Raw genomic sequence first — 13018 nt, 5'->3', positions numbered from 1 at the left:
TCCTTGTTTATCTTTGTTGTCAACAGAGTGAGAAGTTGGAAAGAGTGGATTTTTTAGTTGTTAGGGACTTGGAGTTGGCAAATTTAACTTTATTACTCTAGCCTGCAATATTTTTATATTGACTTATATTTACATAGATAAGTTTAAGGAACTTATACATAACTGCTGCAGGTATGTAGTTTGTCTTATAGTCCTAGGAACCATTAAAACATCCAGCAGTATTTAGAACAGTAATATTTCTTAATATGGATAATGATGGTTTTCTGTATGAACGTTTGGATTTTTCTTCAAAATACAAAATATTCTTATGAATCTATACTTGGGAATGTGTAGTAATTGTTTATTCCAATGAGTCTAACAGATTTGGAAAAGGTTATATGTTGCATCAAGTATGAGGTCTTCTAGTGATTATACTTTAAAGCATTTAAAAATACTTTCATTTGTCATCTAATTTACAAAATAAACCCACAGAAATTACATCGTGACTATAAATCTTCCACAGTGTTGGGCTAATGGTAACTATTACATAACCTGAGGTGTGGGATTTTGAGACAAACAGAAAGGCAGTCTAGCATTTGGTCATGAAAAAGTACTTGTTTAACCTTGAGTGGGCAGAAAATTAGGCATTTTCAGTAAAGCATGCTGTTCTAAAAAACCAGCAAATTTAAGCTCAAATTAGAGATTCAAGAGTAGGAGGCATGTTCCTCTTGATTAGAGTTCTAGCAAAAATACTGTATTCAGGCACAGAACAGAGTGACAAATAGAAGGGCTCCTGTTTAAAGCAACAGAGAGTTGGTTCTTGAGCTGGCAGGTCTGTACTGTGAAAGAAGAAAAATAGTTCTGTTTTGTTTAAATCATCAGAGTAAAAAAGATGAATATTCTAATATATGCCAAGGCGATAGGATAATTTGTTTAAAAAGGAAAAAGAAAGAAAGACTAGTAATAAATTATGGGGAAAAAAGTTGGAATTGAATCAGATTGCAGAAGCCTCTGAAGGTGCTATTCTGGAACAAACAAAAAAACACACCACTTTCCAGCAATGGGGTTACACAGCACAGGAAGGGAAGTGGAATATTTGCCACTTAATAGGCTTGTATTCTGTATTTCTAGGTTGTTTATTCTTTTATTATTATTATTTAAAACACTTTTAGAGTTGAATTTCTTTGGGCAGCTTCTCTATTGTTTGGGCAGGAAAATCCTCTGCTGAAAAATTCCTTTTCATGATCTTGGCCATCACCCATAAAGGGAATGAGGAATGGTATGACAGTTGACTGCCTCTGCAGAGGAAAGACTGCATGGAGGAGTGAGGAGCTCTGGTTTTTAGGATATATTTAACAGAAAGTTTTTTGCTCCAAGTTACAGAAGTCAGGGAAGGAAAGCCCTGCACCAGAGCAGGATTGTTTCCTACAGATGTTTTGTACTGCCCTGTTAAGTTTGAATTGCTCAAGTAACTGTGCTTCCATGCTCCCCAGTATAACTGGGCAGATCAGCAAAGAAGAATCGTATTAGCTTGACGGAATTATCTGTGTGAAATATTCTAATATTGCTAGGCCATCTGAGATGACTTCATCGTGTCCTAATATACAGAAGGACCACAAGTGCTTGTCTTTATTCCTAGTAATTCTCTTTGCAGGTATTTTGATTGACTAGGGTGGCAAAAATCTTCGTTGCTAACCAGACTTGAACTTGAAGACTGGGTTTGTTTTCCCTTCAATATTTTCTATTCTGTGTCTGAGGCTAGTGATCCAGGCGTTAAGTTCTTGGAAATCTGTCTGCTTCTGTCACAGTCTGCCAAAATCTTTACATGCATCTGGTAATTCCAGTGAACCAGTTATTTGAGACTGTGGTGTATGTATGTGTATGTTACCGTGCTCAAAGTTAATTAAGCTGTTTATACACATTGACAGTCTGCAATTTGTGTACTCCAGAGGGTGCTACTGTTCTAATTGGTGAATAAACTTTTGCCCAGTTGTAGTAAACTGGCAATGTTAATTATTTTTGAGCATACAAAGCTCGTATTGATGAGAACAGAAATTAGTTCCCACTGTTCAGGCATGCCCAGAAATCAGTGCTTAAGCTGATCTGAATCCTGTGTACATTGTACAGAAATCAGACTACCAGTGCTGTGCTAATTGAATAGAAGGGCAAATTGCAGTGTTTAGGAATATGCAGAGCTGTGTAAGTAAGAGACTTACATACACGAGCAGTAGTTTGTAGGACTGGAACCCATTCTTTTGCTGGATGCATGCTTTTGACTTTAATAAGGCTGTTGCTGGTAAACTCTGTTGTGGTATTTAAGAATGAAAACTAAATTGGTGTAAATCTATTGCATGTTAGCAAATGATTTTCCTGTTGATTTTGTTGCCAGTTGATGTAGCACCAGTGTTAATGCTTTGTTCATTTACATCATTGGTTTCATGGCATAGTAAGATATTGTGGAAATTTATGTAGATGCTGCATAGTTTGAGGGAAACATTTCAGGCATATTTTATATATTTGAAACATTTTTATTGCTCACTACTTTATTCATTGTCCTTGCCAAAGTTAAGTAGCATGAGTTCGCATATGGATGTATTTATGGCAACTGTATATTCTATAGTTGGTTAATTTTAAATGTGCAAGATTTTATCCAGAAAATGAATTGTGAAGCAATAAACGTATAAATATTTCACTTATTTTGAAGAGATTCTGACTACAAGAGTTCACGCTAATAGCTCTAATAAGGAGCATTCATAGTAGTACCTGGTCATTTTCTTTACATTTAGGCTTTGGAAAGCAACTGTTTACACAGGGACTTTCATATGAATAACAGTACTGCTTTTTTCCCTTCTCTTCCTTACAAACAGTTCAAAAATCATCAGCAATGGGCAGCCAAATGTTACTTGACTTGGGGCACATTTGTTATATTATCTTTAATCATACTGACAGCTAACCTTGTACTCTTCTCAAACGCCTTGACTAGAGATTCTGAGCATGAAAGCATTATGTCCTTTCTACTGAGGTGCTCCCAGGGTTGATACACAGGTATTCCATGCTTGGTACTGAGAGTAATAATGTTTAACTGGAATTTCGAACTATGTTTAAGTGATTTTCTTGTAAAAGAATAATGCCATATCATTTTGTTTCCCATCTTCCCTTAAAAAAGGAAGGTAATTAATAAGGTAATAAATGTCTTTATGATAAGACTGTAAATAGGGAAAAAAATCAAGCAGGGTATGACTATATTTCCTAAGCACAGTAAATAAAATGTAAACTAGGTTCTATTTCACAGTACACTCCTACTAAGAATATCTCTCAGTCTTCTGAAATTAGATGCATGATTTTTTATTGTAAGGTATTTTTAGAGATATCTAGATAAATTCTTGCAGTTTGTGGCTCAACATTTGGAGAATATTATTGAATATTACACATTTTTATCAAATGTGGGTTAATGCCAATTTGAAATTGGGTCTGTCTGAATGTTTAAATGTCACGTTTGTTTTCAAGCCCCAGATGGCATAACTTCAGTACTTACTATTGCTGTTTATTTTCAAAGCTGAAGTCATTTGTTGAAATGTGAATCATGCCAGAATCTAGTTGTTTAAAGGTTGTTTCATCTCTAAAGGATGTTGAAGTAGAAAAAGTGAATTTCAAGGGATAACATCTCACTTTAACTAATATTTGGAGCATATTCCAATAAAAGCTTAGTGCCAAAGAACAGAGGAGCCTCTCTTTGGCTCTTTGTAGTTTCTCAGTTCCATTTCCTGTCATGATGAAGAAATCAATTGCTGATATTTGTTAGGGTAAGCACTGTGGGAGGTTTAGTTTCTCTATATGGTCAAGTTACCATTCAGAACAAATCGGGAAGAAAAAAAAAAAAAAGAATGCTATTTCTTTAAGTTAGACTTGTTACACAGTGTATTTAACTTCTACTTTTTTTTACAGGCAAAAATATGTGATGTTATCCTCAGTAGGCACTTTCTGTAATAAAACAGTGGATTTAAAACTTAGTATCTCATCTGTATTAATTAAAAGAAAACAGTGTAAACCAATAATGCAAACATTTTCTTCATTTTTATCTTCTTACCAATTCCATATACATACAGAATTAATTGCTGAACAATATTTCTATATGTCATTTCATTATAAACAGTTTCTTTGTCTTTTACCATCAGTTATGCAAAATATAGAAAATATCCTTAAGAAATATGTTGCCTAAGGCAGTGTTTTCTGTTGATTATTATGAAATTTAGTTCTTCTAATGCTGAAACCAATGGTGAAACTCTTCTCGACCTCAGTGGGAAAAGGATTTTTGAAAAGTAACAGTGAATTTTTTTATTATAGAGTATATGCTACTTTCACTGATGAGGTAGATTTAGTTGAGTATAATAAATAAAATAAAATTGAATATAAATATGTAAAGTAAATAAAGTTGAATAAATAACATTTTGTCAAATGTTGAAATGGACAAAATAACTTTTTTTTAAGCACTTGAGGTTGCTCTGTTTTGTTTTATTTTTTGGATGTAGAGCAGATTTTTGCTTGTTATTAATAAAAGTGGGAAAGGTACTTTAAACTTTGGCTTGAATAAAGAAGTTACAGAGAGAGACTGATACCCTTTTCCAGCTTCAGAGTGTTAGAGTAATTCCCTTTTATTAAAAGTTTTTTATTTCATTCCTGTTTTCTCCAAAACAAATAAATGCTAGATAAGACATAAAACACAAAATACGCTGCTTGTGAGGCCTGAGGTTTGGACCATTGAATTCAGTTCTGTTTTATCAAAGCAATCACAGTGCATAACAGCTGCTAATCTCAGGTTAATTACACTGCCACAAGTTACAATCTAGAAAAAGCAAAACTATTTAGTAAATTGGGCACTTGCAAATTTAGTGACAACAGTCTCCAGTACCTATGATACTTCCTTTAAAAACACTTGAAAGTTTTTAGGCATAATGTTTCCAATAAACCATTTTTTCTAAATAAATTAAGTGGACAAAGATTAGTGTGAGTGGTGTTGCTTAGGATCTTGTTCACAGTGAAGTGAATTTCCATTGATGTTGTCGGTTTTAATGCAAGCAGAATTGCATCTTGTTATTGGTACTCATATCAGTAACTGTGAAATATGTATTTAAGTACACGTTAGTACGTACTTCATACTGGGTGATTGCAGGTGGAATCACAAAATAGTATGTGATGGGGTGTTAAGGACAAAAGGATGATAAAGGGGAAAAAATGTGTATTGGTAGATTCGTTTAGTATATATGCATATTTTCAAGACACTGAAGGCCATAAAGGAAGCTTTATGCAGCTACTGATTACAGATATACATATCCTTGATTTTCTGTCTCCCTTCTTTCTTGCAGGGCCAAGGCTTTTCGTGGAAAAAAGGTTCATGGAGAATATGACATAAAGGTTGAACAGGTAATTAAATGACTTAATCTGAATGTTATTTTTATGTGTTCATGTGTATATATACACATGCATGTATGCATATATAGGTATGTAGTCCTTTATACTTCAGTAAAAAAAAATGCAAATTGAGTAGAACACTAAAAGGTTGAATTTTATTTGGAATTTCAGGGAGTGAGGCAAAATTATCACTGGCACTGTGGATCCAGCTTATCTAAATCACTTTAATGCTACAATATCTAGCTTTGCACTGTTCTCAGCTTGGAACTGCTTTGCAGGGATTTTCAAGAGTATTGAGAGAGGGGAAGAAGGAGGCAAGCTATTTTGTTCCAAAATACCATTCACATCTCAATCAGACTCTGCAGTTGACATCTCGTGCACTTTAATGCTAGCAAATGCTCTGTGTAAGCCTAGAGTTTCCTTCATAAGGTCTTTGTAGGACCAGAACCACCTTTAATCAGCAATAGATTGAAGGCTTCTGAACCCTATTAATCACTTTGTAAAGCATCAGCACCTTTACTGTTGTGTACAAATAAATTGAGTTAGTAACTTCAGTGTTCTTTTCCTAATACTGAAGAGCATTATTTTATTTGTATACTGCTTACAGCAACCTACCTATAATCTAAAATATTTTCTATCACATGCTAAGTTTTTAAAGTATTAAATCGATACTGTGAATCCATATAATTTTTTAATGTAATAAATGAATGGGAGAGATTAGTTGTCAATCTTAATTTTTAAATGATTTATTAATGTTGTCAGCATTTATGCAAATATTTTAATCTCTCATCATTTGCACTGATTTGACAATAGTCTTAAATCTGCTTTTTGCGTTTAAAACATTGATCCAAGAAAGTATATAAATGTATAAGATTTAATGAAGAATCATCCATGCTTGAAATCAAGCACGTACTTAAGCTGTTCAGTTGGAATGGTGGATAGAGGAGTCAACACTTGCCTTAAATGAACACTAATTCTGAAAGCCTTACACAGATTTTACTTAGGAAGGCCTTCAGTGACACCATTTTCAAGAGGAGACTAATGAGAATTCTGACGGTCTCTATTCTGTACTAGTGTCCAGGATAGCAAAGACACTTTTATTTATCCAGTAGAAGACAGTTGGCTGCATTTCAATTATTCTGCTGTATAATGTTATTGTAAAGTGCTTTGAGAGTCTAAGCTGATGAAAGACTGTGGATAAATGAAAAACATCCTGTTCTTTTATTTCAAATAACTGTAGATTCAGAGTATGGAATTGATTCCTTTTAAATGCCACATTTCCAGTGTGACAAGATACTTTGAAGAAATTCTTTATTTGTGAATTTTGCATGTCAATTGTTTAGTAGCACCCGATGTTTTAGGAAAAAGAGTAAATGCACATAAAAGAAATAGAAAGGAGTAAAATATGTGAAGGAAAGGGAAGAAAAAACAAAACACACTGTGTGATAAGAAAATATTCTGTTTGTCATATTTACCTTAACGCTGCTTTTGTGCCATTTGCTTCAACATGTTCGGTAAATGTTTGTTGTGCCTTGATTAATTTCTATAGTGCACCATACAAAGGAAATATAATCTCTACCACCCTACAGTCTTTGTTTATGCATTTTTTTATTTTTTTCTTTCTTTATATTTTCTAATTTGTTCAATTGCTTCATATATGATGCATACCATTGGATTAAGATTCAATTAAGAAGATACTCTTAGTGCACATTGTGTTCCAATTATATATTGTCAGCTGTTCAGATATTAATACTTAACAGAAGGGATTTAGGAAAATAAAGGTAAAATAAAACAGACGGACTAACGCGAGTCCTCTTTTCACAGGCAGAATTTTCAGAAATCAACTTGATAGCCCATGCTGATGGCAATTATGCGGTAGATATCCAAGTATTTCGGAATGGCACTAAAGTCGTCAGGTAAGAAAACTAAATATAATAACAGCAAGAAGCAATAGGTTTTGCATGTAATTTTACATGCATAATATAAATGTACATGTACATGTAAAATGTACTGAATGTTTGGTGGTTTTTTTTTTGCATACTGTGATAGGGATTTTTGATAATGCAACACACGTTGATCACTGCCATGAAAAGTATCTGATCAATGGAGTAAGTCATGTGACAGGGCCTCCCACAGGCAGCAGCTCTTCAAGAGCTGCTCCCATGTGGGTCCATACCATGGGTTCCATCTGTCAGGAGCAAACTGCTCCAACATGGGTCCCTCACAGGCGGCAGCTACCCCCCACACCACCCGCTCCTGCGTGGGCTCCTCTCCATGGGCTGCAGCTCCCGCCCAGGGCCTGCTGTTTTCTATTGACATGGGCCAAGTCATATCAATTCTTTCCAGATAGTTACTGTAACATCACAGTTTAGATAATTTCCTGTTAGGCTGTTTTGTCGATAAAAGAATTATTCCAATGGAAGTCAGGGGTCTTTTCACCACTTTTTTTTTTTTCCTCCCTCCAGAGACAACATGTACAGCTTTGTAAATGTAGGGAGGGAAACAGGAGTACATCAGGGCAAAGTAAAAGCTTAATTTACATTACGAAAATTATTTCAGGCAGTTCTATATGTTATGTAACTGGGGAATTACTCTGATTTTGGTCAGTGCAGTTAATGGTTTAAGTGTAACAGTTTGGCTGAATGGTTGCATATAGAAAGGTAGATCACACCTCTGACAGTGACCTGGTAGTTTCCTACTTAGGTTTATCTTCAGGAAAGAGTAAGAGTTCAGGGAGCTGGACAGCATACAGCATGTCTAGTGACTTTGTGTTTTTGCTCAACATCTGTCCAAATAAAAGACTTGAAGATTTTTACTTTTTCATGTAAAAAAAAAAAAATCAAGAAGAAAAATATTGAAAATAAGTGTACTTTATGCTTTAAAACTCATAGCTGTTTAATCTCTTGTGTGCTTTAAAATATTGCAGCTTAATGTAACAACCACTTATGCCAAATCCACAAGATTATTTCCTTAGAAGAGTAACAGATCTGATTTTTTTTTCCCCCCTCAGTGAATGAAGTTTTGGAGCCAAGAAATCTTGCTCCTTAATGGCTTTGCTGTAGAGAATTTTCCAAACAGAACATAAGTATTGATGCCCAGTTAGCATCTCAACATGTCAATATTTAATGAGAGCTGGGAACCTCAAGGAAATAGCATCTAAAAGGATGTATATTTGCTGTTTAAGAGAGAGGAAAAAAATAAATAAATAAAACTGCTGCTTAGGTTAAAAAACAGAGGAATCTTTCCACGTCATCAGGCAACTCTAATAGTGAGGTAATGCAGGATTTTATAATATTATCACTTTTATTTATAATCAAATTTATTTAACCAAATAGAGCTACCTGAAGTTGATATTGCACTCATTTTTTGTGTGGGATATTTGCATATATGTGTATGCTTTCTGGTGTAAGAGGGATAAGCAGACATGATGGGAGTGGTTTTACATTTGCATGACGAATAACTTTTCTGGAGATACAGAACATGTTGGGCGGGGGAAGATTTTTCATAAAAGTTCTGAGTTCTGTTTCTTCAGGTATCTGCAAGTCTTTACGTTGCTTTAAGCCTTGTTGGTTTGTGAAATTTGGTGTATTTGGTACCTGAAGCTTCGTGTATGGTTCTTGTGCTGCTAAAGAATGCAGAGATACTGAAGGATATTCAGTTAAGGAAGTTCTTTGAAAGCCAGCATTAACTATGGGTCAGACAATAGCATATGCAGCACGTTCCTTTTTTTCTGTCTCAATTGTCAAGAGTAATAGGAGAAATTTCTGGTCCCACTGGTGTGAAAATTTATATTGAGTACAAACTGTAAACATATTACTAAAAAGGTTTATCTGAATACTGCGCTGAAAATTCTTGTTCTATTGATGTGATGTCTAAAATGACTTTCTATCACAGATTTACGAGCAAAATATTAGTTAATGAAACCATAGAAATTCCTGTGACAGAATTTTGCTGACTGGGATTAACAGGAAAAAAAAACGTGACAGGCACTTGCTCCACAGTTATACTTCTTCAAGAGATTGATAACATTAAGCTAGTTAGTGTTTTTTCCACCTATAAAATTTGAATACAGAGGAGAATCTTTCAACATTCAAGTTTGAGCGAATTCCACCTGTACTAGGGGCTATCTCCTGTTGCGTTATGTCTTCTATTTTCTGTAACCTTCTTAAACTAGATGTCAGTTCTTAAACTGGATGTCAGATGTCACCTTACTTAAACTAGATGTCAGAGTTTAAGTAAGGTGAAGATGGTGCCAGACTGTTCTCAAAGGTGCATAGTCAGAGGACAAGAATCAATGAATTTTGCAACACAAGAAAACGTGATTAAATATAAGATGGGGGGTAGTGTCTTGATCAAAAGTTGAACTGTGATTACCTCCACTTCTGGTGATCTCTTTTGCAGGCAATAGGATTGCTTCATCTCTTTCTTATTGTCCTTAAAACACTGACAATAGCTGTGAAAGAAAAAACATTCCCCAAAAGCAAAGCATTAGAACTTGCTTAAGCTTCTGGCAGAGGTGTTTGCCTGCTTTATCTTTAATTGTCATTGCTCAGGAATCAGTATACATAGAAATAAACTAAGAAATACTCAGAATTTATAAAAGTGATGTATCTTTCAGTGGCAAAACAACCTGAAAAGCCATGATAATTTGTCTCTCTACTTAATGGAGTCACAGTATTTACTAGATGCTGTTTTCAGAAACAATTTGAGTATTAATTATTACCAATTTTCCTTGCTAGGTCATTCAGGCCTGATTTTGTCCTTGTTCGACAACATTCATTCAGTATGGCAGAAAATGAAGATTTCCGAAACTTGATCATTGGGCTGCAGTATGCAGGCATCCCTAGCGTCAACTCCTTGGAATCCATCTATAATTTCTGTGACAAACCATGGGTGGTAAGTCTTGTACTGAAAAGTTCTGGTGCAGGCTTAGTGACTTCTGTTATTTGCTTGTTTAATTCCTGCTTGTCAATATTGAGTGACAAACTGCAAAGTCACAGAACAGTGAAACAATAGTGAAAGAAATAAAAAGGAAACTAATGTATTTTATTATTATTATTTTTTTATTATTTTTTATTTTTTTTCCAAAGAGACAGTGTTGGCAGTGTGGAGATGGAGAGAAAAATATGCACAGTACAAATAATGAAATAAGTGAGGAAACTAACGGAAAGCCTATCCGTTGCTAACATCCTTCCTCAAGTGAGGAACGTGTATTTATTCACAATTTGTGTGGGAAAAGCAAGCTGAGAATATTTTTCATATTTGTGGCTTTTAACATAATTTAAACAGACTTTTAGCCAGTATTTTCCTCCTGCCTGTGAAATTCTTGGGGATATGCTTCAGCAAGGAAATCTGAAGCTATTAGTTTCCTCATCTGAAAGCTCTTTTCATAACCTTGTGCATATGAGGTAAAAGTTAGTTTTTTTTTTCAGTTACACCTAGAATAATGAGGCACATTGGAGAATCACTGATATTTGCCACTTTTAGTGTAGATGCTAATTCAGCTTTTCAGTACATACTTTGTAGTGATGAAAGTAGAATTTGGTGATCTTTTTCGTTCATACTGGACTAGACCTTAGTAGCAACAAGTTAAAATGCAGTGCTGTAAAAGATGATTATGGATGGTGCAATCATTTTGTTTAATAGATGTATTCAGTTGCCCAAGAGCTAATAAAACTTTAAAGAATACCACTTGTTATAAATAGCCAGTGATTCATAATTTTTTTCTTTTGATTTTTGGGTAAGAAAATAAGACTTGTCAGTATTTTTCACACCAAAAGAAACTTTTACTGTAATGCTTTAATACTTTTTATTGCCTTGAAGATATTTATTTTCTCAGATTTACTTTGAAAACCCGTATGAAAAATTGTCAGCAGGTTTTCATATATATCTCTTGCAACTAATTTTATCACATTTTTATGTTTCAGTAATGTACAGTGGGGAATAAATAATTAATAAAGCATTTATAAGTTTTCAGAATACATATTGTACATTGCTGAAACCATTATTTTAGTACATCACATTTTATATGCTGTGTGGCATTTCTTAATGCTTTGATTCATAGTATGCAGTAAAGTTGGGCAATGAAGCAGTAACAGTAGCATATATATGCAATAACAATGCAGTAGAGAGAAACTGAATAATTTCTTCTTTTAATATTCTTCTGGTGGCATTAGCGTCATAGCTGTTCTTCCACCAAACTAAGATATGTTTCTTACAAATGGACTCATTTCACAGAAAATCACTGTGTTGATTTTTTAGTCCAATAATAACTGGGATTGATTGGGTGTTATTGAAATATTTGCTATAATAATTGCCACAACTGCTTATCTTTGATTTTTTTCAAATATTTTCTTTGTGCTTAAATTTCTGTACTTTAGCCAAGCCTCGATATGAATGACATTAAACTATTTTTTCAGCTAAGCTTATTTTATTCAAACATACAGAAGAATGATATTTTTTCCATTGAGATTTTCCTACCTTGCTGTTTCTACATCAAAATGTTTTATTTGAAATAGATTTTGCAGTCTCAGCAAAAGTCCATTTCACATCTCTTGGATACTTCCTCCCTAATAACTATCCTAGAGAAATTTTAAAGTATGAGACAGGTCACATGCTTCAAACTAGCATTTCATGTTTTAACTTACTGCTACAGTTCCTTTCACAGAAGTTGTTTTAATTAAGGTAAGTAATAGAAAGAAGGCCTTAATTCCACATTTTAAGTACATGTAATGATAAGGTAAGCCTGCAATCATGCAAGTGATTCCTATTATAAATTTATATCAGGACTATACATCAATTGGATCCTACTTTAAAAGAATGAAGACTTTTAATTTGAGGACAAAAATAATTTCTGTACAAACACAAGGGGGCTTGTTTGGGCTTTTAACTTGGGCTTTACTGACTTCTGTTCTCAGTGGTATAGACATCTCCCATTACGTATGGGCATATTAATCCTAGACTATTGTGAAACCTTTATCAGGTTTGGGGATGGTAACCAATGCAAGAAGTCATGTAAACATGTTTCAATTAATGTTCAGAGTAAATAGTTAATGGGTAAAAATCTGCTGATTCTTTGATTCAGCCAGTTTCACGAATGTTCAAATAATGCAGCAGAACTCAGGGACTGTTAGTTTTGCTAGTATTATCTTCTAGCTTGTTAGATTACATCTAACTCAAACATGCTACCTTACCTATGTAAAATCCCTGCAGCAAACTGTAGTCTAGTTTTAGATGCTTTTCATCTTAGGGTGTGCTCCTCAATCGGTTGCTGCATGCTGGCATTATGCATACAAACCACTGATGCCTATAGCATGCTTCTAGATGTACTTCAGGCAGGTAAATCAAGAAGTGATCCCCAGTGTTAAAATGGCATGTATTTAAGCTGAACTAGAAAACATAGTTAAATTGTAACTAGAGGGAAAAAACAAAACCCAAAAACTAGCAGAATTATTCTGTTATTTCCTTGCTCAGAAATGAGTTCAATATGTGCAGCACTGTTTAAAGATATTGAACCACCTACTACTGTAATATCTTATACACAGAACTTCATGCTTGGGTGAAACTGAATTTGTACGTTTGCAGATAAATACGTTTTCTTATTTAAATTCTTGTCTTTTTCATCATGGCT

At 34.2% G+C, this 13018-nt stretch overlaps 1 protein-coding gene across 1 annotated transcript in view; it reads left to right on the top strand.

Moving 5' to 3' along the window:
* SYN2 (synapsin II) overlaps nt 1-13018 on the top strand; it is a 176291-nt gene that overhangs the window by 59652 nt on the left and 103621 nt on the right. The window contains 3 exon segments of the mRNA XM_040569350.1: nt 5343-5400; nt 7213-7304; nt 10128-10284. Of these exon segments, the coding sequence (XP_040425284.1) occupies nt 5343-5400; nt 7213-7304; nt 10128-10284 (307 nt within the window).

Source organism: Cygnus olor, chromosome 10, assembly GCF_009769625.2.
Source record: "Cygnus olor isolate bCygOlo1 chromosome 10, bCygOlo1.pri.v2, whole genome shotgun sequence".
In the NCBI taxonomy this organism is placed as follows: Eukaryota; Metazoa; Chordata; class Aves; order Anseriformes; family Anatidae; genus Cygnus; species Cygnus olor.
The sequence above is the reverse complement of the archived record's forward strand: the minus strand, read 5'-3'. Positions and strand labels throughout refer to the sequence as shown.